Here is a 27,214-nt window from a genome sequence, read left to right as displayed (position 1 = left end):
AGCCCCGCGGGCGGCGGCCATGCACCCTCCCTCCTGACGGTTCTTCAAACCAAGAGCAGGGGTGCAAAGTGACGCGGTCTTAGAACTCCAGCCAACCCCACGCCGCCGAGATCGCGCCACGTGTTTGGATGCAGCCACTTGGCATTCTGAAGCACGCACTCTACTTTCCCAGTTTAACCCTAAAGGAACAGGAGGGTTTGGTCCAGCAGGGCCTGCTGTGTCCAACCTGGCCGGGTGCTTCACCGGCGCTCCTGAGGATCCCCACGCCACCCCATTCACAGATCGGGAGACTGAGGCTCAGAGACGATGACATGCACAGGGCATGGCAGAGGCTGATATGTGAACCCAGGTGCTCTGTCTCCAAAGTCCCCCCCCCCCGTTTGTCCCCCTCACTGCCTGCCACCCACGAAACGCAGAACGGTCAGTGAACTCTGCCACAGGAAAAGTCTGTGAAGAGAGGTAAAGGAGGTACGACATGCAGCCAGAGGTGACCTCGGTGGACTGGAAGGAGCGAAAGCTCACTTTGCCACAGTGTGTCCACCAAGAACGCTATCTGGGGCTGAGAAGGCAGGTGTCCATATTCTCCACCGGCCTTTTTATTTTTGGTGGTGGGGGTGGGGTCATCTCCAAGCGAGTATGATCAAGTACATCACGCAAGGGCATATGACAGTGCTCAGCACCCAACTGAGGACTTCCTGTACTAAGCCACGGACCCCATGCATGGAACAATGAAAGGAAAACCCCAGGCTCCTTTCCCACCCGCCACGGAGACCAAGGCCACAGTAAGGACACGCCAAGGGTGGGCTCCTTACCTGCAGCCTGCGGAGGGCTTGGACCTTTGAGCCTTTTGGAGCACCCTGCCTTGTGCACCACCAAGGACAAGACTGACATCAGGCCCGAGAGCTTGGAAATTGGGGATTGGGCTACAGGACCTTGACAAGATAAGGTCACAGTTGAAGAGCGTTCTGGACACATGGACGTTTTGTTACTCCCGATGGCTGTTTCTCCTTCTTCCAGGAGAGACAGTGATTTTCCAGTGTGAAAATAAAAACCCTGCTCTCTCCACGGGTGGAGGCAAATTTACAGCGAGCCTACGCGAGGGGCGCCATGGTGGACAGAGGCAGGGGCAGGAGGGACGCATGCCCAGCGGCCCGGGCTCGCCTGTTGTCCGGACAACGGTGGCCGCAGGACAGCAGAGCCCTGAGGGTCTGGCCACACATCTGCCATGACTCTTGGCGGCCGCCCAGCAAGCTCTGGGGATGGTCAGGCCAGCGGGGACTTGGAGCTCCAGAGCATAGCCACTGTCCCACCCAGAGAAGCCTCCAGGGCTGGGTCCACCAGTGAAAGTCAGTGAGCGCACCCCCCACCCCAATGAGCCCTCGGTGGCCCCCAAATGGACCACTACAGTGGGGGTAATTTACAAGTACAAAGACAACAAAGGGCTCTTCAGGATATGAAATCCCAGCCCTTGGAGTTCAGGCCACGGGGCCCAAAGGCCACCCTGGGTTTGAGGACTGCGCATAGCTGTGGGTGACCGGGTGGGTCAGATGCGTCTGGCTGTGGAGCCACCTCGGGGCTCAAGAAATGGCCCCACCACCTGATGAGGAAGCTCTCCCACCAGGATTGAGCAAGTTTCCTCTGCAAAGGCTCAACCAGGAGCGTACGACTCAGCCACACTCAGTCACCAAGGGCTTTCCAAAGGCCAAACGTGCCAGCCCACAACACATGCGACGGGTGCCCCGACGTGGGAGCAGGGGTAGGAAAATACAGGTGTCCGGCACTTTGTATTACATGCCTGCTTCCTGAACAGCTCTGAGCCTCAGTTTCCTGATCTGTAAAATGGGCAGATGACACCCACCCCCCCCCCCCCGAGTTGCGAGGATCCCATGAGCTAATGCATGTAGATGCTGTAACACACCCGGGAGCCCAGGTCTGAAAAATGAGGAATGAACAAGAGAACAGCCTTGAGGCGAGTGGACAGCCTTGTGTTTCAGAGTCAGGAGAAGACAGACCGATTAAGGACGACCCACTGTCTGTCCCAGCAGACAAGGCAGTGCCCTCTAAACCGGGAATGTATCTGCCATAAGGAGCCCTCCGGGGAGAGCCCCGGGGGACTCTGTTGGAGGCATCCCCAGGAGACTGGCTGGCCTCTGATGTTCTTTCTGGACCCACAGCCCGCCTGCCTTCCCTTTCCTCCCGTCCCAAGACAGGACTCCAAACCAAAATGAGACTTGGCCCCACCACGGAGGAATCCCAGGGAGACACGTGAGAAGGGGCTGCCTCCTGTCTTATACCAGGGACCAGACGAATAGCATGCATGCCCCACGGGGACCCATCTGCTGACTGGTCTGGGGGGCAGGATGGAGCGAGCACCCCGCTGCTAGCAGGCGGCTACAGGTGCGGGGCTGAGCTGCCATCTCCTGAGTCCGGGGCCCGGGCATCCACTCCCATGGCTGTCGCAGAGCTGCCCTTTGCTTACAGATGACACAGCTAGCCCTGTCCCTGCGTCTGGACGCTCAGCTTCCTGGGAGGTGTGGGGAGACATGTTCCGTTCTTCCCTGGAATTCATTTTGAGCAGTCTAAAACCTAGCAGAGTGTCGCTCCATCGAGGCGACCTACCACTGGAATGACCCTGCTCCACGCCCCACGTCAGCGGGGCTTCACCCAACTCCCGCAAAGCCCGATGGCGAGGCAGCCTTGACCCTACTCTCAGAGTGGAGACGGGGAGCGGCCGTGGCAGGAACCACGCCTGCCTCACCAAAGTCAGGGGCACCCCCCGCTGCGAGCGCCTGCAGACGGCTTGGGAGCACCGTGGCACCCCGGTCCCATCCACTCTCTGTGTCCCGCCGCTCCCCGCCTGTCCCACATCGGTCCCCCGCTATGCAGGAAAGGGCTCTTCCGCTCCTGTCCTGCCCCCAGCTGTTTTCAATTTTCCACTCACTGCCTTTTGCTTCCTTTCTATTTTTTCTTACTATTTTTTTAAAAAGCCATAAAATCATAACCAAGTAGAGCTGAAACTAATAGAGTACAAAACATACTGTGGGGCACTAAATGCTGTACAGTGAGAACGGAAGGGTCAGGGGCCAGAGGTCAGGGGTCAGGCAGATGAGCACCAGCTGGGCCCCAGAGCGGCCACTTCTCAGCCCCAGCCTCAGGCTCCTCATCCACAGTGGTGCCAACCTCACTGGGGGCCCGCAGGGGACATGCAGGCAGCTGTCGAGTGCCCCCCAGAATGGGGGTGCCCTCACCGCAGCTGCTCGGGCGCGGGCCCCCCTCGTCCACAACACCAGCGCCCCACTGCAGGGCCGGCGGGCTCACCGCTGGAGCTCGCTTCCCCAAACAGGAACAGGATGCGAGCACCAGAGAAGAGTGATGCTCATTAACAAACACTGTGTATGAGTTGGAGATAGGGCATCGAAAGGTAAATGCATTAATTAAAAACTATGCTTTTTAAACTGGTTAAGCATACTGTCTTAAACTAGCTAAATGGTCCAGTAATGCAACATCATCACCCAGAGTGTCTCGAGACAGGTGGAGGTCAACGTAGTGGTTTCTCAAGTCTCTCCCCCGAGAGATGACTGGGTGGTGACTTTGCTGAGTGTGTGTGTGGGTGCACAGGCACATGCATGCTCACACACGCACGCATGCTCATACATGCTCACACGCTTACACACACATGCATGCTCTCACACGCTCACACACACATGCATGCTCACTCACACATGCATGCTCTCACACACTCACACATGCATGCTCACACTCACACATGCATGCTCTCACACGCTCACACACTCACACATGCATGCTCACACTCACACATGCATGCTCTCACACACTCACACACTCACACATGCATGCTCACACTCACACATGCATGCTCTCACACGCTCACACATGCATTCTCACACACGAGCTCACACGTGTGCTCACGCACACACACGTGTGCTCTCACACCCGCTCACACACTCACACATGCATGCTCACACTCATGCATGCTCTCACATGCTCACACATGCATTATCTCACACACGTGCTCACACATGCATGCTCTCTCACACACGTGTGCTTTCACACCCGCACACACTCACACATGCATGCTCTCACACACATGCTCACACACACTCACATACACACGCTCACACATGCATGATCTCACACACACATTCTCTCACAATGCTCTCACACACGCTCCGACACACTCATGCATGCTCTCACACATGCTCACACACACATGATCTCACACTCACGCTCTCTCATACACCCACACCCATGCTAACGCATGCATGATCTCACACACACGGTCATACACACATGCTCTCACATGCATGATCTCACACACACATTCTCTCACAATGCTCTCACACATGCTCCGACACACTCATGCATGCTCTCACACATGCTCACACACACATGATCTCACACTCACGCTCTCTCATACACCCACACCCATGCTAACGCATGCATGATCTCACACACACGGTCATACACACATGCTCTCACATGCATGATCTCACACAAACTCACAGTCACATGCATGGTCACACACACATGACCTCACACACACATGCTTGCACAGGCATGCTCACATGCACTCACACACACACACTCTGACAGGATGTGCTCCACCTGGATGGGGGAAATCTTGTAAAATCAAAACATCTCAAATATATCAGGAACCAAATACATGCTAACACAAATGTTATTCTTGGAGCATTCCCTAAGGAAACCTGGTGAAGGACAGTACACACACATGCTGAGACCCCCGTGCACAGACCATTCCCATTCACAAAGGGACAGGCTGTATTCACGTTTACCCCTTGAAAATGGCCGGATGCTGGGTGGAGAGTAGGTACTCTATAAAGTCTATTTGCTAAAAGAATCAGTATGCCAGATTTCTGAAACGGGAAATCAGCTTCAGTCATTGTTCAGCATTCAGTCCTACAAGAATTCCCTTGCCTTTGGATGGGAGGGACCTTCGTATCCAGTTTAAAACCAACAACGCAAGGATTCACGCTGATAACAGTAAAACAAAATGTCGATTGGTCAAAGGACTTAGGGTTGGTCGATTTGGTCAAAGGACTTAGGGTTGGAAGCTCTTTGTCCTAGATCTGGCTTGTTCAGAAGCCGCTGAGTAATTTCATAATCTGCTTCACTGCCTCTTCTGCTTCCTAAGAGGCTGGCCCCTCTTATACCACGGGTGTTACCCACATGTTTGAGGTCAATAAAAGGCCAAGTCAGCCAATGCCACTTGTGACAAGCTCAGAAAACACAGCTTTCCATGCAGGCGTGAACATGGGCGCCATGATGGGAAGACAGCACTCAACACAGCTGCTCCTGCCTTCAGCTGGGCCTCAGTCTCCCCACTTGTAGCAACAAGGGGCTAGTCTGGACAATCTCTAAGGGCCCTAGGATCTAACTGGCCCAGCCCTCTCTGATCCCTCCAGAACATCTGTGCTCCAAGCTTCCCCGGCTGAGAGGGAATGGTAAAGCCACCGCCTTCTGGGCACCCGAGAGCTTAACCCATTCCTTTCTTTCTCGGGAAGAGCAAGAAATGCACAGAGCAATAATCACAAAGCCTACTGTACTTAAGGAAAAATCAGAAGTCTTGTTTGTATAATCAGACCACTGATTTATCAGTAAGCCACAGAAAGCACGCTTTGATAGGATTCCACCTAACAGCGATGCAGTGGTGGACGGGGGACGAGGCTGTTTTCTTTGGGTGCATCCGGACAAGAACTTTAAATATGGGAATTCCTTTTCCCACCTCCCCACCATGTGCACAGCACTTCACAGTTTAGACCGTATTTCCACGTTCATTACTCCATCTGGTCTCATAACCAGCCTGTGAAGAAGGCAGGGTGGATGGATCAGTCCCATTTTGCAGATGAGGAAACAGAGGCTCAGGATGGTGAAGCCACATGCCCCAAATCACCCAGAAATTCCATCAAGAAACAGAAGGAGACCTGGAGCCTTCTGCTTCCTGCTCCATGGCTCCGGCCACCTGCAGCCCGTGCACCTGTCCCAGGCCAACTCAGGCGGAGTGGAGGTGGGCGGTCCCCTTGGAGAGGGAAACCAGGGGCTGAGAGACGCCCTCACTGCTCGACCTGTCCAGCCCCTACTCACTGATGCAACAAAACTCTCTGACTGAAGGCTGGCTATTCACTCTCTCCTCAGAAATTCTTAAAACACAGGAATGAATGACTAACTCTGGTTGGTTCTGTTTTCCAAAATTCCAGCTGGGTTGGGTTGGGGTCCAGGAAGCCTTTGTACCTCGGGATCTCGGCTGGCGTCAATCTGGCTGCCTCCCTCAAAGTGGCATAACCGAAGCCCCAGAAACCTGCCGTCGGTGATGCCTCCCACCCGAAGCCCACTGACGTGTGTGAGCCTCAGCTTTAGAGCACACAGAGGCATCCTCACTCAGAGGTGCCCTCCGCAGTCTTCGATGCAGAGGCTCCTGGGAGCCCGCTAGTGAATCTGCCCTTACTATTCAGACAGCCCCTGGTGCCTCCCCATCCCCGACCGGAACACAGCAAAAGGAAGCATCCAGAAGCAAAGGGGTGCAAGAGGCATGCAGGGAACACGGCAGCAGAGGAAATCCGACTGTACCATGCTGTTTGTAGATAGGGGGTTTCCTATAGATGTTATCTTTTACGCCAGTGTCTGGGAAAGAAGAGAGAGAAGAGGAGAAGGGCAGGGTGAGCGAGCACACTGGTTTCCACCCCTCTGCTTCTCCAAAGCAGGCGTCAGGCACCAGATTCCAAGTGGCCAGAAAGGCTCACAAGCGACTGACACCCGGGGCCCACACCTCAGACCAAGCGTCGCCCAGCCCGAAGCCAGAACCTAGTTCAAGGGGCGCAGGGAGGGAGGCAGCTAGAGTGGGCAGCCGGCCGGACAGCGCCTTCTCTCCAGCACATTCCCGGGAGAGCAAAAATGTCTCCCTGGTGTTTGTGTGGCTTTGGGGGAAACTCCAACGCACTCCAGCAGGCGGATGTGCAAACCCTCAGAATTGGGGGGGCCGAGAGGCTTGGGAATCATAGCAATCCCGTGCAATCAGACGCTCTGCGTGGCAAGCCCAATCACGCGTCCTGGGTGCCTACCTGGGACGTGGAAGTGGCGAGGCGCCTGCTGGTAGGTGCAGGGGGGAGGCTTGCTGTCTGAGAGCACTGAGAGGCTGGGGGTGCTCCGGCCACTTTCACTGCCTCCAGATGGAAGAGCAAAGACAAGTAGAAGGGAGGTAGGGGAAGGTAAAGGACAGTATGTCAAGTAGGAATGCTGGTTCCCAGTGAACCCATCTCCCCTGGCTGGTGGAGCTCCGCAACACTCTGCCCAGGGGAGGGTGCCCTCCACCGACACTGCCAGACTGCGCCCCACGGCTTGTTAATCCAACCTCCAGTGGACCCCTTCCAGTGGCCCCATTTGCAAGGAGCAGTGGCCCCAAGGGCAAAGGGCTTGCGGGTTGCTAGTTCATGGGAATGTCGGCTTGGCTCGGCTGACCCCCACTCTCCTCGGGGTGCACAGTTGGTCTGCCATTTAGCACCAGCTGGGGCTTGAATCCAGCAAATCGCAAATTCACCAAAACTAAAGCCTCCCTCCCTCAGTATCCTTGTGTAAAAAGATGCCGCTTTCTCGGAGAATCCACAAATCATTCAGAATAGGATTACAAAATCGGTTCCTAAATGCCGCTGAGTAACATTTTATCAGCTATAGGAGGATAAGAGCAAGTTGATATTAATTAGCTGCCATGTTCCTAAATAAAGCTACTTTTGGCAAATTAAATGAAAGGAATTCTCCAATTCTGGCTTCAATTTCATATCCCATCTGGATTTATAATTTCTGTGTTCTGAACAAGGTTGGATTATCAAGTCACAAATTTAGACAGTCGTAGTTTCCCCGGGTGACCCCCTTGTCCCCCCTCCCCACCCTACACATACCTATTTAAGGAATGACATGATAGACAGAATGCAATGGGCGTTGAACACTTTGGATGATGAGGTTTACGGCTCAGTTTACCAAGACACTCCTAAGGCACACCTCATTTCCTCTCCCATTAGCCTCAGGAAACCCTCTGCCGCCTTGGATCATGGCCTGGCGAAGGGAGGGGCCCACCAGACTTGGAAGAAGCCCCTATGAGGTGCAGCTGTTCAAAGCGGCAGGGCCCTGAGGTGACCCGGCAAAGCAGCAGCCCTCCCACGGGGTAGACGTGGACGGGAGGGTGCAGCAAGCATGGGCTCCGAGCACGCTGTTGCCTGGGTCGGGTGCACCGGGAACCCGGGAGGGCTCGTAGGGGCAGAGGTGGGCACTCAGCCTGAGCAGGCCACCACCCCGCAGCCCAAACCGGACTGAGACCACAAAGGGGGCTGCTGACCACAGCTCGGAGCATCCATCCCCCTGCGCCTGGGCACCAATTTCGCCCGTTAGTGCTGATGGAACTTGGGGCCCATGACTGCCCCCCATCACCACGTGAACCCTGCCTTCCCCTGAGCCACACCCCCCTTGCAGCACAGACTCTTCCAGAGCCCCACACCAGTCCAGGCTCCTTCCCGCTGCTCCCTGGGGCACAGGAGCCTTCAAGCCATTGCTGAGTCCCCAGGCGAAACCACCGCCATGTGCACATAAAGGAAACTCCCGATTGCCGATTGGTTCTACCAATGGTGGCTTGTGACGGGGTACACCCCAAGGACAGAGAAACATGGCAGAAGTTTAAACAGTCTCCTTGCACAGGCTCGGGAACCGCCGAGGACGGCCCACTCCGGGTGTCATCACTAAGTCTGCTGTGCTCCGGGCACGGCCTGGCGGATCCGGGAGGCTTCGAACAGCTCACTTCCTTCTGCCTAGACGCCCTCGTGCACCCAGCTCCTGCCCAGGTGGCTGCAGATGATGGGACATGTGGCAGGGCTCCTGTCCCCCCAGGCCCCAAGCCTACAGTGCAGTGTGTTCCTACAGCACAAGCAACAGCCTGTGTGTGTGTGCTGATCTATCTGGGGAGCACCCACAGTGCTCAGCAGGTCCTCACGGGGCCCGAGACCCTGGGGCAGCTGGGGACACAGACCCAGAAGCAGTGGCCCATGACGCCCATCCACACCTACCATCCAGGGGTACAGAGATCACCAAACTCTGCCCCCTGGTCCCAGGCTGAGACGTCTCTCCTGGCATCCCCTCCTCCCAGCCTCCCTTCCCCTCCCCACCCCCACTAGAATCCCCTTTGCAATCCTCCCCACTTGTCATGGCCCTTCCTGGGTCAAGGCCCCAGTGCAAAGCCTCCCTGGGAGACCCAGGCCACCATTGACCATTCTCCTGTCTGGACTCACTGGGTCACCTCATTTTCATAAGACACTGCTAACATCACCCCCGCCCCCCGAGGGTCCCTTGTAGTGCTTTGCCCACAGAAGCTCACAGAAATGCCCACAGCAGCCCTGTAGGACTCGTAACTCCCTGGCCGCCTTCTGCAGGAGGGACGGGGCTGAGAGGGCCCGGGGCCAGGGTCCCGGTGAGGCCCAGCTCCAGCTGGCTCACCATGCCACCCCCGAGCCTGCAGTCACTGCCCCGGGGGCCGGCTTCCTCCCTGGGTGTCAGCAGTAAAACCCCAAACCACCGACGTCTCCACGGATGTGGGAAAACGAGAGGAGGCCCCGGCCTGACTTTGAGAAGAGGCCCCTGCTGACCAGGCTCTCGTGGCCTCTGGAGGCAGTTTGGGAAGGAGGTCGGATTCTGACCTCTACTGGTGGTGGTGGGGGAGAGGCTGCTTCTTCCTAAATTTGAAGCAAGCGGTCTGCTCTGGAGCACGCTGCAGCCAGTCTCCCCGCGGGGTAATGGCTCCTGTCGCCGCGGGGCATCGTGCGTCGCTGCCTTGGTGTTGGCTAAAGGCCACTCTTCAGATTTCACGTCCCCTCCCCCGTCCGTGGACCCCATCCGGGACATCACGTGACACGTCTTCCCGTCTCCCCAGCCTCCTCTGGGCTGCGACGGCTTCTCAGACTTCCCTGGTTTGCCATGATTTTCGTGAGGAGTCCTGGGCAGGTGTTCTGCGCGGCGTCCCTCCATGAGGACTGGTCTGATTACTTCTCGTGATCAGACAGGGATCGCAGGTTCTCGGGAGGAAGACCCTGGGGGTGCAGTGCCCTCCCATCCCATCAGGTCAAGGGCACCTACCATCAATGTGACCGGTCACTGGGATGGTGACCTTGAGCCCCTGGCCAAGTGGGGTTTGCCAGGTTTCCTGAGCAGTCTCCCTCCTGGCCCTCCAAGGCTGTGCCCTGAGCAGGCCATGCACCGTGCACACCTGGGGACTGGGGGGGGGGGGGCGGCGTGGGTTCCGTCCTTGAGGGTGGCACGTCCACGTAAGTCACTGGGAGCTCTCCTGCTCGGGAGATCTGTCCCTTCTCCCTCATTTATTCATTTGCTCATTTATTTTTGACAGCATGGACTTGCAGGCCCTCACCTCACTCGCTGGGTGACTGTCCAATGTCCTGTCATTCATTCTGCTCTTCGATCGTCCCAGCTTTGCCCTGGGTCGGCTCCTGTCGAGTCCTCAAGGTGGCTGGAAGCAAAGCCAGCTCCCGTCTGCGTGAAAGGGCGTGTTAAGGACGATGAGCAAGACGTGCGTGGGTTCTCACATGTGCAGCGCTCCACCAGCCGTCTGAGTAAGGTGCATGGCCCGGGGACTGGGGCCAGATGAAGAGGTGCCTCTGGGGCACAGTGAGTGGGTGGGAAGCAGGCCCTGACCTGAGGCTCTGCACCGGCAGCCCCTTCCCGCCCCTCCTGCCACAGGGGGGAGGAGGCTCGCTGCTCAGTAAGCTGCAGCTGCCCAGTGAAGAGGTGCCGGCAGCACCACCTCCCCTTGACCTGCTCCTTAACAGGTGAGAGGTCAGGCTTAAACCTTACGCTGCCTCAGGAGACATCCCCGGGTCTGAAATTCATACTAAAGTGCAAATGACTGCCACCAACACAGATGCGGCCTGCCGGCCTTGGTAGAGGGTGGCCTTGGGCATTGAGACATGGGGGGAGGAAGGTGTGTCTGGGATAGGGGTCCAGCAAGGAGAGAGAAGGAAAGCAAGGTGCCCCATCAGCATCTAGCTGGGTCAGGGCAGGTGGTGGCCGGGGTGGGGCATGCCTCTCCTTGGGGAGCCCTCCACCCACAGCAGCACTCAGAGGGTCATCACCCAGAGGAGCCAAAGATGCTAAGGATGCCATGAGGAGAGGCCAGGAAAGGTTTTCCCGGGGAGGGTGGGTGGACACGGGGCCATGACCAGCTGGGAGGAGGACAGGCCTTTGACACAGCTGAAAATTGAATGTCCATAGGCTGGGATGCACTAGAGCATGCGGCTGAATGAGAGCATCAGGCAGAGGACAGGCTCCCTCGGTGTGGTCTCTGAGGTGGACTCAGGACCTGTGATGGACATGGCCGGTGAACAAGGGCCCGACTCAGCTCTGCCCCACGGAGCTTCAGGATCTCAGGCCAGCATCGTCTGTCTGAGCCTTGGTCTCCTCTGGGGTGAGTCCTGTAAAGAGGCTGGGCACTCCCAAGGTCACAGATGGCCCTGGAAGTTGGGTATGGGGCAGAGACATGGCGCCAGGACTCCCCTGCATCTGACCCAGAGAGGAGAGCAGGGGCTTTGTCTGATTTCTGACAAAGGGGATTGGTGGCCAGTGCAGCCGGGAGGGTCAGGGCAGATACCGCACCAAAAGCCGCAGGACCCACAGGCCCCGTGCCTGGGCCCACCCGGCAGGCCGCATGGGGACCGTGCTCCTGTCCCCAGGAGATGCCCTTGGCCAGGCTCTGAAATGGTTTCCGAATCCTGTTTCAGTGGGCAGGGGCTACAGCCTGTCTGCATGGTCTCCCCCACCATGGGGTGGAAGGAGGGGCCTAGCTGCTCCTGCCCAAGGACAACACGCTGTCTCTCCCTGTGACCCCCCGGCCCTCCCGTACGGGGCTGAGGAGGGGGTGCTGCTCCCCCTGACCCACCTGGAGCGGGCATGCTGCAGGTCTGAGACACCGCCCCAGGGCCAGCCCTTGGCTGAGGGCGCTCGCTGGCTTTCCTCACCCTGGAGGGCTAAGAACTTGAGGGTGGAGAGTCAGAAGGGGGCAGCGGAGGACAGGGTCACAGGGTCTGCTCTGGCCGCAGACCCCAGCCTGGACTCATCTCGGCCAAAGGGGGTCCCTGCGTGGCCCGGCCAGCTCACGGGGGCTGCCGGGACAGCAAGGCCACCGCAGCAGACACAGCAAGTGCCCCGTGGCCGGGCCTTGTCTCCGGGCTACCCCTCTTCCAGAGCCCTCAGGGGGACAGCCCCACCCAAAGCAGGGCCACGGCGGGTGGCGGTGGGGGGGGGAGCTGTGTGGCCAGGGGCCTTTGGACCTGTGAGCGAAGGGAGAAGAGGCATCTCCTTGGTGACCTGCCATGACCCGTCTACTGGCCAAATTCCCCCTGGTTTGCAGGGAGTGTGCTGTCTGCCCACAGGACGCACACGGGCCACGCGGCTGCATGTGGCAAGGCCCTGCTGGCTGCTGTCGTGCTCACGGGAGGCACCATGTCCGGCTTTGCTGCTTCTCAAGAGGGACGGCATGTCCAGAAAAGTCAGACGGTGAGCTGTGAGCACAGGTCCCGATGCTCGGGGGCTCTGCTCTCTGTCGACCCAGGGCAGACACGCAAACAAGCGACGGGGACGCACGTAGGGAACACACAAGTTCCAGCAAGCCCCATCCGAGACCATCAGATGGGGGCACGATCCCGCTGAGCTTGGCTGGCCTGCCAGTCCCAACAGGAGGGCCAGGCCCCACTCTGCAGCTGTACAGAACGGGGGGCTCAATGCCTCTCTGGGGGATCAGCAAGAACATCACCGCTGCTTCCTCTAACGCCCGGAGCGCCCTTCTACAGTCTTGGGCCGCTAGGGCTGCATCCCAAAGTGCCGGACATTGTTTCTTACAGTTCTGGAGGCTGCAAGTCCCAGACCGAAGCGTGGCAGGGCTTGGTTTCCGGTGGGAGCCCTGCTCCTGGCTGGCAGATGGCCACCCTGTCCTCACATGACCGTGAGGCCCCTCCTCTGAGCACACGCAGAGAGCAAGGGCTCTTCCAGTGTCTTTTCCTCTTCTCATAAGGCCACCAATCTTATGGATCAGGATCTCATCTTAGTGACTTCATGCGACCCTGATGGCTTCCTGAAGATCCCATCTCCAAATGCAGTCGCATGGGCAGTTAGGGCCTTCACATATGGACCTCGGGGACACAATCAGTCCGTAACACACGGGAAACGAGCTTGGCCATTTTCCTGGTGTGACTGGCATTCGTTGTCTGTGTAGGGATGTGGATGGTGGGGGGGTCTGCGCCCTGGGAGGAGGCAGGAACTAGGGCCCCCGCAGGGTGTGCGTCCTGCCCCAGCCACCATGAGCCCCGAGGCCACGGACAAATCACAGCCCCCTCTGCTTTGGCCCCTGATAATGGCTGTGGGGGTCCCCGTGCCCCCGCGGAGCTGACATGGGACATCAACAGGGGTCATGGGGGAAAGGCTCTGGGAACGAGGCCCCAGGCTGGGCACGGGGGAGATCCTAGCCTCCTGCCCCTGCGGCTCTCACTCGGCTCCTCACTCCTCACTCCTTCCCAGTGCAAGCTGCCTACGTCCTTATCCCAGGAACATTGACACACCGACAGAGACGGGGCTGCACCCACGAGACACACAGCAGGGAGCACGGGCAGAGACACAGGGCTCGGGGAAGCCATGCGGCGGACACAGGACAGCAAGACACAGACGCGTGGCCGGACGCCCTGCGAGTGCCCGCGGCCCGCGGCCCTGCGCACCTTACCTCGGAAGTAGGGGACGTAATGATGTCTGAACACGGATGTAGGGCTTGGGTGTTGGGACAGGGACAGGCAGCTACTGGTACCAACACTCACAGTACCAGCTGCAGGCAACAGAGAGCAAGTCAGAGTCCGCCCCGGGCCCGCTAGCCGCAAAGCCACGACATAGGCCTAGGCCCCACTCCGCTAGGAACATTCGCGCGTCCTCTCCCGAAGAAGGCGCACCTTTGTGAGGCCCCTGACGGGGAGTCACCAGATGCGCTTCAGACCAGTCTGCTCCAGGCTCTGCGTGAGGCAGCCCGGCCCGCTGAGGGGCAGGGTGGCAGCCCCGGGCTCCAGAGCCCTGCCTGTCCCTCCACTGGGGGCTCCTTGGCTTCAAAGGCAGGTGGAGAGCTGCTGGCTGGACCCGGGCGAGCGTGCACCTGATGGGCACCTGGCCCCATCCCGCTGAGATATGCATCTTGGCTCTGAGGTGAGCACCTGGCTGGGCACGGCCAACAAGCCCGGGTGACCCAAAATACGGTGCTCGGGGGTCGGGAGAGGGGCCTTCGGAGAGGGCGCTTGGGGAGCCTGACTGCCCTTCACCCCTCACTCGCCTGCTCACCTGCTCGCTCATCAGTCACTCATTCATTCGTTCACTCACACACTCATTCACTCACATACTCACTCACTTGCTCACTCATTCACTCACTCGCTCACACACTCGCTCACGCACTCACTCACTTGCTCACTTATTCACTCACTCGCTTGCTCACTCAGTCACTCCCTCACACACTCGCTCACTCACTCATTCACTCACTTGCTCACTTATTCACTCACTCGCTGGCTCACTCAGTCACTCCCTCACACACTCGCTCACTCACTCATTCACTCACATACTCATTCGCTCACTCACACACTCGCTCATTCACTCACACACTAACTCGTTCACTCATTCAATCGCTCATTCATTCACTCGCTTCCTCGCTCACTGGCTCATTCACTCATTCATTCGCTCACTCACACACTTGCTCACTCACACATTCATTCACACACTCACTCACACACTCATTTACTCAGTGACTCCCTCACACACTAACTCGCTCACTCATTCACTCACACACTGCTCACCCACTTGCTTGCTCACTCACACACATTCACTCACACATTGATTCACTCACTCACACACTTGCTTACTCACTCATTTACTTGCTCACTCACTCATTCACTCACACATTCATTCATTCACTCATTCACTCACTAATTCACACACTCACTCACTTATTCATTCACTCACACACTCACTGGCTCACTCATTCACTCACTCACACACTCGCTCACTCACTCATTCACTCACTTGCTCACTCATTCACTTACACACTTGCTCACTCACTTGCTTGCTCACTCAGTCACTCCCTCACACACTCACTTGCTCACTCACTCATTCACTCACACACTCATTTGCTCACTCACACACTCGCTCATTCACTCACACATTCATTCACTCGCTTGCTCGCTCACTGGCTCATTCACTCACTCATTCATTCACTCACTCCCACACTTGCTCACTCACACACTCGTTCATTCACACACTCACTCACATACTCACTCGCTTACTCAGTCACTCCCTCACACACTAATTCGCTCACTCACTCATTCACTCACACACTCGCTCGCCCACTCACACACTCACTCATTCATTCACTCACACATTGATTCACTCACTCACACTCTTGCTTACTCATTTACTTGCTCACTCACTCATTCACTCACACATTCATTCATTCACTCATTCACTCACTTGCTCACTCATTAATTCACACACTCACTCACTTATTCATTCAGTCACACACTCACTGGCTCACTCATTCACTCACTCACACACTCACTGGCTCACTCACTCACTGATTCATCTGATCCATCCACTTTCCACTTATTGAGCAGGATGTTCCAAGAACATTGCAGGTAGTCAATGAAAATAACTTTGCAAATGAATGAGTTGATTTTTCCACAAAGGCTGCGAAAATTAGAGCTGTAGCCCATGGATGTGGAAATGGAGTCATGCAGCAGCTGGCCAAGGAGGAAGCAGCTTGAAAAATCCCTCATAAAGGCAGTGTGTGCGTGGAGTATCCCTGGGGCTTTGACACACCGAGGGTAACGATGAGTTTTTGAAGCTAAGGGTGAGCAATACACAGCTGGGTGCCAGGCAGGAAAGGAGGCGGGCTGGGGGTAGAGAGCACCCTGCCCCGGGTGTCTCCCTGCCAGGAGGGTGCAATAAGCCCTCACCAATGTTCCCACGGGGATGGCTGTCTGTCTTCAGGGCCACCATCCTAGCTACAGGTGAAGAGGGTCAATAGATATTCTCACTACTTTTTGGCCATTGACGCTGCTCTCATAGCTCAAACCCCCCCAGACCCACATGAGCCTGGGACTCACGGACCTCTGGTCTCCCACATTTACGCTCCTTTAGCTTCCTGACATCTCCTGCGACTGAAACATTTCTAAGTGCTCGTGTGTTTCACCGGACGGCTCCTCTAACCAGCAGGGTAACCAGCTGCCTCTGCAGCGGTCCTCCCCTCCCAGACACGAGGGGCCAACCTTCCTGGACAGGTGACCCGGCCAGGCTCTCCCATCACCCGCTGGCCATCCCGCACCCGGCCCGTCATTTTCCCGGTTGTGTAAAGGAAGAGACAGAGTCAGAAGAGGGAAAGCAGCGAGAGGTACAGCTTCATCCGGGCTCCAAGAAGCCACGGGGACTAAGTACCTGGACGGCTGTAGTGCTGGGGTGACCGTGAGGTCGGGGTGTAGCGCCCGAGGCTGACTGACCCAGTGGAGCTCGGGCTGGAGGTCCGGCACTGCTTGCACGAGCGGTCATCCTGATCCCCCTGGGAGGGAAGAAGGCCGGTGAACAGCAGAGCTGAGGCCCTGCCCACCCCCCACGCATTCCCCCTCCTCCTGGCGGTTGCCCTCTGGACTGGAGAGGCTGACTCAACGTGGCCCCAGGACGAAATCCTCTGCATCTGCCAGGGCACCCGAGCAGCCAGGTAGGGGTCAGGCCTCGTGGCGACACTCCCTGTGGCCTGAGCACGGCCCCAGCACCCCCAGATCCCAGAGGGCAGAGTCTCCATCAGCCCCTCCCTATGGCTGGGCTCTGGAAGAGGGGCGGTGGAGGCGCGTGGCTCCCCAGCACCCCTCAGCGCCCTTCCTGCCCCATCCTCCCCAGCACCCAAGCTCCCTACAACCACGACATTTTGAGATCTTCGAGAACCATAAGATTCTGCATTCTCCCCCCGCCTACCACCCAAGGGGGGGCTCCTACATGTGGGACATAGGAAGGCACCCCTCCCAGGCCCAAAGGCCCAGTTGAGTCAGACCCACAAGCACTGGCCCACGAGACTCCATTCAAGCAGCATGAGCAACGGTTGGGAGCGGTCAGAGCAGGCGGCAGGTGGCATGAGATGGCATGACACCGTGGCACGGGGGAAGGGCAGGCTGTTGGGCCCGCCACGGCAGGGCACGCTGGCCAGAGTCCTGGGACGGCCCAGCCCGGCAGCCCGCTGTGGGGGGGACGCTCCTGCTTTGCCCCTGAGGCCAGCATGGGAGTAAGCACAGGAGAGGGGAGAGTCTGGGTTTGGAGCTCACAGCTCTCATGCTTTCTGAGCCGACCTTCTGCCTCCGAAGGCTTGTCCTTCGGCAGAACCCACTGAGCCACTGTCCCTAACACCTGCCCATGCCCCCACCTCCATGCTTGGCTCAGGCCAGTCCCCGGGCTGGGATCACACCCACCAGCTGTCACCTGGCTTCGTCCTGAGCCCACCTGGCCCGTCCCACCCACGGCGATGGGTGCTCTCTCCCTGGGGTGGCGGCTTCTCTGGGCATCCTCCACACAGCCCCACTGGCTAGTTTCTACCCCACGGGCATCCCTTCTCCTTGCTTAGCCTGTCCGAGGGCCTGGCCGGCCATCCTGTGGTTTTCGAAGCGCGGCACTGATGGCCACTTGCCCGGTCTGGTGGGCGCATTCCTGGACCTGAGGGTTCAATGCCCATGCAGACGGGAGTCTGGGGGGCACCTGTCCATACCACTGAGTGGCTCTGGGAAACAGGAAGACAGAGCTGCGGACTATAAATGCTATTTGATAGAAAAATGCTCTCGGAATACCCATCTGCGAGGATCTGGGTGCTCCATATGTCCCACTCAGAGCAGCGTGAGGTGGGCCCGGGCTAACCCAGGCTCCTGGGTGTTTTCTCTACAGGAAGCCACCAGCCAGACCTCAAGAGAGCCATGTCCCATGTGTCTGCCACTGCAGGGCCGACAGGTGCACCACAGAAGCATGCAGATGAGATGTGATTATAAAAATAACCAACACCGAGGACGGCATTTCAGGCCACCGAGGACCACGGCCCCATGACCCAGATGGTCAGGAGCCACAGAAGCCCTTCTGGGGGTGCCATGGGCGGTTATGTTTATAACCCGGGCGGCAGCACCATGAGCAAGAGGGGGCGTTGGCTGGGGGACAGGCGGTTACCTCCGTCGGCGTCGGCGAGAGTACCTGTGGGGACTGTGGATACAACACACAGAGTGGCCTGTTAGGTCGCTGGGAGTGGGGGGGCAGAAACAGCAAAGGGCACAGACACGTCCTCATGCCCAGACCCTCCTCCAAACGGGAAAGGAACCCCACCACGAGACATGACGCAGGATTCCAGAACCTTCTTTTTGGAGAAATACAGTCAATGGCACCCTGAGAAAGGGGTCCCCAGGACACTTCTTTGGGCCAGCCCTGGAGTGCGCCTCCACAATGGCCCACCCTGACGCCCACTGCTCCCTCACGAGGACATATTTTCCAAAAGGAAGACCATCAGTTTGGGGTGGGGGATGACAGCATCCTCTGAGCCCGGCAGCCTTGGTTTTCCCCAGAGAGGAGAGACAAGCGGCCCAGAGAAAGGAGGGCAGTTCAGGGCCTCGGGGTTTGGGGATTCCCCCTCTCTGCAGAATGGAAAGGGAAAGTGTCCCCCAATCCTCCCATTTCATGGAAGGGGAGACTGAGGCTCAGAGAGGTGAAGGCAGGTCCCCGAGCGTCCAGCGTGCTGTTTTTTTCCCCGCTGGACTCCCGCTCTGGTGGTCAGGTCCGGCTCTGGTCGCCGGAAGGCTGCCATTCCAGAGAAGCGGGCAGAGCCGTCCAGCCCTGAGGCCAGTGTCTGCTCAACTCAGTGCCCCGACCCTCCTTCTGGGGCTTCCCTGTCCCCACCCCATCATGTGCCCACAGAAGGGTCCCCACGGAGACCACCACCACGCAGGCTCCCAGCCAGGGTGCGGCAGGGCCTGGAGAGGGGAGAGCCCTGGGGCGCTGAGATGGGGGAGCAAGGGGACTCTGACACCCCCGGGGGATGGCGGAAGCCGGCGTGGAGGCCACGGTGACTGGGGCTGGCTACCCCGGCCCAAGTCCCACCTCTGCCTCGGTGAGCTGCACGGCTCTGGGCCAGCATGTCTGTCCCCCGAGCCTTGTGCCCTCATCTGCATCCTGGACACTCACTCCCGTGGCACGGGGCCACGGGACATGGATACCCAGGAAAGCCCAGTGTCCGTGCAGAGTGAGCAGGTCAGAGGGGTGGGCGGCGACCCGGGTGGTGGTGACACGGCTCAGCCACAGCAGCGTGACCCGCCAGGGGACGGAGGGAGGCACCCGTGGTTCACAGCACGCGACTGGAGGGGTGCGGCGTGAGACTGTGTGGCTCAGACTCTGCATTTGCCCCGCACTGCTGTGCTCTGCTCGTGTGTTTGCCAACACTCCCGGACCCGTGGGAGCAGGACTGAGGGTGATGACGCCCCGCACCCACGTGCCCACCTGGCCCTCCCCGGCCCAGGGCTCCGTGGCATTCTCAGCAACCCTACGCACAGCTGAGGCCCTCATGAGCCAGTCTGCACAGGAAACCTCAGGCTCCAACCCGGGAGGGTGGGGTGGCACAGGGCTGCCAAGGGGGGCGGGGAACTTGAACCCAGGCCTCCAGATCTGGCTCCCGTGTCTTAGAGGAAGCATGAGGGGCAGCTAAGGAAACAGCCAGCAGGTGGTCTTTGGGGCAGAAAGGCCTGGATTTGTCTCGGCTCTGCCGCTCACCGTTTGGGGGAGCCTGACCAAGTCGGTGGACCTCTCCGACCCTCTTCAGCGCTGTCCACCAGAGCTCAGACCAGATGCTGGGTGATAAAGCCCCACGCACAGCTCGGGTACATGGTAGGTGGGGGCAGGTCGGGACCCCTCCCTGTCCCGCCTCTGAATGGGGCACGTCGCCCACATCCTCAGCGTCCCGGGTGTCCCCTGCGGCAGAAGTCAGCCAGGAGGGGCGCCTGCTGGCTGCTGAGCAAGCGAAGGGGTGTCCTTGTCACCCTCCCACCCTGCCTTGTGTTCAGCAGCAGCACCCAGCCTCTGTGACTGCACCAGCCCGCGGAGCGTGGTGCCCCCGAGCCTCAGCCCCTCCCAGAGAAGCGGACAGAAGGCTCAGGGAGATGTGTGAAGGTCCTGGGTTCTCCTGCCCCGGGGCAGCACCCGTGCCAGGCCACCCACATGTGGACGGTACACACGCTCAGGCCACCAGCTGGCAAATCGCTCTTCCTACCTATCCTGGGCACCCATGGCCACACTCGAGTCTCAACACCACCAAAGAGCAGGGAAAATCAACAGCAGACTCCACGTGAAATGGAGAGGAGCCATGAGAACCAAGTCACCGGCGAAGGACACGCCCGAGGGACACCAGGGAATCCACCGTGTGTGGTCCAAACAGGTGGTCAAACCAGCACAGGGGGTTCATGAGACGGGGGGGCAGGAGCAGGCCAGCTGCTGAGGGCGGCAGATTGCCTCCACACCAGCATGTTTCTTAATTCCTCCCCCAGCAAAGGAGACCCTCCGCGAGGGTGGGGGCAGAGCCCCTGGGGACTCTTGAAAGGGGATGCGCACAGGCCATCGGAGGGGATCACAGGAGGCCAGGGGTCAGAGGGGGCGGAAGCGGACGCGGCCCTTGCCGTGGGCACACCACCCGCCGCGGGGGCCGTACCTCGTGGCAGCTCTGCCTGCCCGCCGCCGAGTGGCTGATGTACGGCGAGTAGGAGATCATGTCGGGGCGGTCGATGTTGTAGATGGCCTTGCTTTTAGGAAGAGCAGCCAAGTCCCTGTAGTCGAGAATCTCATCGCCCAGCTTCGCCTGAGAGACAGAGAGCGGAGGGCATTGTAGCTCCAAAGCCCAGAGGGCAGCAGGTGCTCTGGCGGCCGTGGGGACAGCGGGGCCCAGCCCAGGACCCAGGCTCCGTGAAATGGGGTGAAGGGGCAGAGGCACATGGCCAGGGAGTCCTCACGGTCACGTGGGCCTGGGTCCCTCGGCCCCCCCACGGAAGACCACAGAGTCCTAAGGAAGTGTATTCTCTGAGCCCCTACTTCTCTTCCTGCCAAGTGGGACAGATGGTTGCATAGGACAGCCCCAGGGTCAAAGAGGTAGAGCCTGTCACCTGTCTGGCACAGAGCCCAGCAGACCCCGAGACTCAGCCGAGGGCCTAAACATACCTACACACATCTCTGTGTGCACACACACAAACCCATACAAGCACGTCAACCACATATGTGTGCATAGAGGCAAATGCACACACATTTATATGAACATGCAAATACCTGGATGCACATGCATAATGCACACCCACAAACACACATAACATGCATGTGTGCATGCACGCACACCCATGTGTGAGCACATGCAAATGAAAACACACCCATATACAAACACACATGTGCAACAAACACGTGCACACACAAGACACATGCATAAGCAAACAGGCGCATGCAGGCGCTTAAAGTCACGCGCACACATACACGTGTCTGCGTGCAAACACACAAGACACGCACATGTGCGTGTGCATTTAAACACACACCCAGTGGGTGCACGTATGTATGCACACGTGCAAGCACTGGGCATCCACTCCTGCACACGTACGCACGTGCACAGAGGACGCGCCTACGGCAGAGCTCGTGTACGCACTCACACACCTCTGCCCACTCACTCACTGCCACTGCCAAACACTAGCACACACACTCGCACGCCCCCTCACACGCCCACACTTGCAGGCACAGCACACACTCACTCCCTCACCCAGCACACACACTCACACGTACACTCACACACGCTCACACACCAATCCACATTCACACCCAACTCACACCCACACATGTAACACATGTACACGCACACACTCCCGTGTAATAGCACACGCTTGCACACACAATCACACTCGTGCAAACCACCGCACACTCGCACACGTCCTTGCACTCACACACTGGAGATATAGCAGCAGAGGGCCTGACACGACTGGCCGGCTGCGACAGGACTGCGGTGGGGCCAGGAGCGCACCCGGCCCGCAGCAGGTGCTCACGGTGATGCACGTGGAGCCACTGCATCTGCTCAGGTGAGGGCCACCTGACCACCCGCTCTCCGGCACCGCCCTCCCCGGCATCACCCCACCGCCCCTCCCTGCTCCAGGGGGCTGCAGAGGTCACGCGGCAGGCTGAAACAGGTCCCCGAGCGGGGCAGGGCCACACCCACACAATCCTCAGGTGTCACAGCAGGAACCATCATCTGTGTCGGTCCCCGTGTTCCTGCTGTGGGTGCCAACGTTCCCCTCCATCCTGGAGCGGACACACGTGGTCACCTCTTCCCCACCATGCCCCCTCTCAGCATTAATCTCAGCCTGGCCTTACCGGACGTCAGGCTGCCCCCACCAGCTCGGCTCTACCTGAACCCCGAGGGAACCTTCTGCTCAACCCCAGTGTCCCCCAGTGACCGGGCCAGGGCCAGCGTGGGCCCACACTCCTCTCTGTGGTGGGACTAGCTGTCCCTTTCCAGCCCAGGCGGCTCTGGTCCAGGCCCTCGGTGCTCACATCTAGGCCCGGCAAGAGCCTCCGGGGGCATTCCTGCCGCACTTGCTCTGAACAGACATCGCCGACAGAGGCTGCTAGCACTGTGAGCTCTTCCCTGGGATGGCCTTGGCCTAAGCCTTATCTGCTCACCAAATACTCACGACAAGCCCGTGACGGGGGACACCCACAGTTCCTTCACTTCATAGATGCAGAAAGCAGAGCCCAGAGAGGTTAGGTAGCTCACCCAGAGTCACACAGCCAGGGAGGTATGGGGTGGGAAGAGGCCCGGGTCGTCGGGCTCCAGAGCCGGGCTCCCCACCATCGCCCTCCCCTGGAGCTCCAGCTCTAGCACACTGTCCTCCAGCTCAAATCCTCCGGCAGGGTCTCCGGGTGGGCGATGCAAGCCCTCACTGCAGTCCCCAAACGCAGGTTGACATTCCTGGCCCACTCCCCCTGAGGTATCTCCTCCCTGTGCCCCCAGCATGCCAGGCTCAGCCCTGGGTTCAGTAGCCCCAGCCCACCTCCCCTAGGAAGCCTTCCCTGACCACCCAACTCCAAGGCTCTCATGAGCTGGTGGGTGCTCTTGGGGTGAATGCTGCCATCTGTGATGTAGTTTGAGAGAGGGAATGTCTGATGTCTCAGACCTCTGACTCCTCCCTGTGGAGCCCTGGGCAGGGTTCAGAAGACCTGAGTTCAAATCCTAAGTCTGTCGTTTGTAGTCAGGATGGACACTGATCAGAATTTCTGAGCCGTTCCCTAGGGGCTCTTGTGCACCTGCTTATCCTAGTGGCCCACTCCTCTGCCCATACTGTCCACCACGCTGAGCTCCTTATGGCTCCCCGGCCGTCTGGAGCCCAACGGCTCAGCACCTGCTGCTCTCTCTCCCAGGCCCCTTTGCCTGCTCAGCCGCTGGTTCTTCTAGACTCAGTCCAGGTCTCCCTCTCTGAGAGACCGTCCCTGCTCCCCTCCACCATTTGGGTTGGATGCTTATCTCCTTTAAGTGAAGGTGCCGATGTTGGTTGGTGCACCAGTCTCCCCTTCTCTGGGACTGGTGGTTTCTGGGGGTCCATGACTCAATCTGTTTCATTACGGAGTCCCTCTCCCTAACTCCGTGTCTGGCACGGCAAGATCCTTGGGACATGTTTGCCAAATTGAAGTAAAATCCATGGGGCATTTGCCAAAATCAGGTGGATTCTCTGGACCATTTTACAAGACGAGACTACCAGCTACATCTTGCCCACCCTCTGGATTTCATGAGCCTCAGATTAAAGCTGACACTGGAATGAGGGGCTGGGTGAGGTCTGCATTCACAGGTCCCTGCACAGGTGGACCCCCTTCCCTGCCTCGGACCCCGCTATGATCAGAGCATCGCCCGTCTGCGGGTGTCAGCCCGCTGCACACGGGTCAGCGAGCCCTGGGTTAGCCCCTGCTGATCCCCGAACGGCACGGATCAGAGAGGTGGCCTGAGGGCACCCACACCGCTCGCGCCTGCCCTGGACAAGTGGCTCTGCTCCCGGCTCCTCAGCATCTGCCCTGCGCAGCAGGTGCACAGATCCGTTTCCTCCCGCTGCTGGCCTTGGGGCGGTTGCTGTGACAACGGGCTACGCTCTAATTGGCGGAAGGCCACTGGGACGTGTATATGTTCCTGTGATTTCTCCTTGCTTTTTTCTCTCCATACTCCGTCCAGCATGATAAACGATAATAACATATGGCCATCGACGACAGTAGAGTTACAATAAGCTCTCACTAATAATACACTGTAATGTAATAATGCTGATTTTCGGCTTCGCCTAGTTACTGATTCACTGCCATGCTGAAGAAATGTTACAAACACAATATTCAGCATGACCTCATTTGGGTTAAAAAAAAATACAGCGCAAAGAGACCTAGGGGCGTGCTGCCCAGTATGAGTGGTGGCTACTCTGGGTGGTCAGATAGCGCATGGTATTCATCTTCTGCGCCGCTGGGCTGCCCGGCAGCTGGGATCCTTCCAAGCTGCAGCAGGGATCGGGGCCCCCCTCTCGAGGCCCAGCACCGAGCACGGTGTCAGGCACACAGTAGGCCCACTGCAGATCCCAGCAGAGAGACGAGAGAAAAAGCAGGGCAGAGCCCTGAGAGAGGACTCACGCCCCCTCGGTGAAGGAGTTCCGTGGATGTGCACCGACTGGGTGCTCACACCACCCTGGTTTGGGGGGAGGAGCGGACAGCCAGGTGCTCTGGCCCATGGCCTGCCTGGCTCCCAGGAGGGCGGACGTGTCCAGGCTGGGCACTGGCCACGGTGCTTGGAACCCACATGTGGCCACAGGACATGTGTGCTCTTGGGTGGGGGCTCCGAGGCTTCGCACTGTGATGCAGACGACTTTCTGCAGGTCTCTGAGCAGCATCTGAGAGTGGCTGCAGCGACCCGGGGAGGGAGGGGGAGGAGGAGGAGGAGGAGGAGGAGGAGGAGTGCGGGGTGCGTCGAATGCTCCACTGTGCACCGTCATGGGGCCTTTCAAGGAGCCATGACCACAGTGGCCAGCGTCACTGCTCAACACACGGTCCCGAGAGTACCTCGGTCCTTGTCAAACGCCAGATCGTTTAAAAGAGGAGCTCACGCCTAGCGAGCAGTCACCACATGCCGCGCAGCCACAGCGGCCACGGAAGCCGGGCCCCCCGCTAAGCGCTCCACTGACCTTGTCTCGTTGAAGTAACAGGAATCATAGTTAAGATCTCTCACGACACTGACGGCACCGTGGCTGCATTACGTCCTGCCAAGTCCGTATTTTGAAGCCCTCACCCCGGGGACCTCAGGTGGGACTGTGTTTGGAGATGGGGTCTCTTTACAGAGGTAAGTGAAATGAGGTCACGAGGGTGGACCCCGATCCCATCAGACTGGTGACCTTAGAAGAAGAGACTAGGACACAGACATGCACAGAGGGATGACCCCGTGAGGACGCAGGAGAAGACTTCAAGCCAAGGAGGGAGGCCTCAGGAGAGCCAGCCCCGCCCACACCCGGATCTCAGGCTCCCAGCCTCCCGGATGCAGAGAGAACGCATTTCTGTGGTTGGAGCCACCTGCCCTGCGGGATTTATTTGCTACGGTGGCCGAGCTACGAGCGCAGATCTCATACTGATCATCATCGCAGTGAGCATTTGCAAAGTCCTCCCTCTGGCCCAGGGCTGCACTCAGGGTTCCCACACTGTCCCTCCGCGGGCCCTGGACAGCAGGTACTGTGGGTCTTCTCTGGTACAGGTAAGCTCTCGGAGGCTCAGAGAGGTTCACTCCTCACCCAAGGGCACACAGCTGGTCTGATGACTCCATCCCCCCTTTCTGAGCCTCTGAGTGCACATTCACTAAGGGCCACGCTGCGATTCATCTTCGGGGCTCGTTCCCCCGAGGACTAGACTGCATGGTATTGTTACCCATCAGAATTAGGGTCAGGAATGACTCTGCATCCAACTAGTATGAGATTCAGGGCTGAAAAGGCGTCAGGAAGAGCAAATCCAACCCCACTGTGTGAGAGAAAACAAAGGTCCTGGCCGGGTGGGAAGGGGATGGGAGAAGTGACGTGCTCTAAGACACCTGCTGTTCCTTACAGTGGTAGAGCCAGGCCCAGACACCCAGTCCAGGGCTTGCCCCTCCCCCAGCCTGCACCTAGAGCCTCGGGCTCTTCCTCAGACAATGGAGTTTGGTACTCACAGGTAAATTAGCAAAAGTACTAACCTCCCACTGCTGAACCTGCAGCCCAGAGGTAGTTGCTATTTTTATACTTGTATGTGCACACACACACATCCATATGCACACGTACACACACACATACACCCATATGCACACACACCCCTACACACACGTCCCCATATGCACACGTACACACCCCCCACACACATGCACACACATCCATATGCACACACATACACCCATATGCACACACACCCCTACACACACGTCCCCATATGCACACATACACACCCCCCACACACATATGCACACACATCCATATGCACACACATACACCCATATGCACACACACCCCCACACACACATCCCCATATGCACACGTACACACCCACACACACACATGCACACACATCCATGTGCACACACATACACCCATATGCACACACACCCCCACACACACATCCCCATATGCACACGTACACACCCACACACACACACATGCACACACATCCATATGCACACACATACACCCATATGCACACACACCCCTACACACACGTCCCCATATGCACACGTACACCCCCCCCACACACATATGCACACATCCATATGCACACACATCCATATGCACACACATACACCCATATGCACACACACCCCCACACACACATCCCCATATGCACACGTACACACCCCCACACACACATGCACACACATCCATATGCACACACATACACCCATATGCACACACCCCCACACACACATCCCCATATGCACATGTACACACCCACACACACACACATGCACACACATCCATATGCACACACATACACCCATATGCACACACACCCCTACACACACGTCCCCATATGCACATGTACACACCCACACCCA

General features: G+C 58.3%; 1 protein-coding gene across 18 annotated transcripts in view; it reads right to left on the bottom strand.

Annotated features, from left to right (window-relative positions):
• ABLIM2 (actin binding LIM protein family member 2) overlaps positions 1-27,214 on the bottom strand; it is a 147,115-nt gene that overhangs the window by 32,616 nt on the left and 87,285 nt on the right. For 4 of the 18 annotated variants that reach the window (XR_013446236.1, XR_013446235.1, XR_013446240.1 and 1 more), the window contains exons 10-16: positions 20,813-20,959; positions 18,295-18,327; positions 16,534-16,654; positions 13,796-13,894; positions 7,098-7,199; positions 6,607-6,660; positions 813-932 (exon numbers count right to left, since the gene is read on the bottom strand). Coding sequence is in view for 2 of the 18 variants with exons in the window: in XM_078068341.1 (XP_077924467.1) it covers positions 6,607-6,660; positions 7,098-7,199; positions 13,796-13,894; positions 16,534-16,654; positions 18,295-18,327; positions 20,813-20,959 (556 nt within the window). In the remaining 16 variants the exon portion in view is untranslated. The remainder of the gene's footprint in view (positions 1-812; positions 933-6,606; positions 6,661-7,097; positions 7,200-13,795; positions 13,895-16,533; positions 16,655-18,294; positions 18,328-20,812; positions 20,960-27,214) is intronic. The other 14 variants (XR_013446241.1, XR_013446242.1, XM_078068341.1 and 11 more) reach the window with 8 other exon arrangements.

Source organism: Halichoerus grypus, chromosome 3, assembly GCF_964656455.1.
Source record: "Halichoerus grypus chromosome 3, mHalGry1.hap1.1, whole genome shotgun sequence".
Taxonomy (NCBI): Eukaryota; Metazoa; Chordata; class Mammalia; order Carnivora; family Phocidae; genus Halichoerus; species Halichoerus grypus.
Note: the sequence above shows the minus strand (reverse complement) of the source record. Positions and strands in the feature narration are given on the sequence as shown.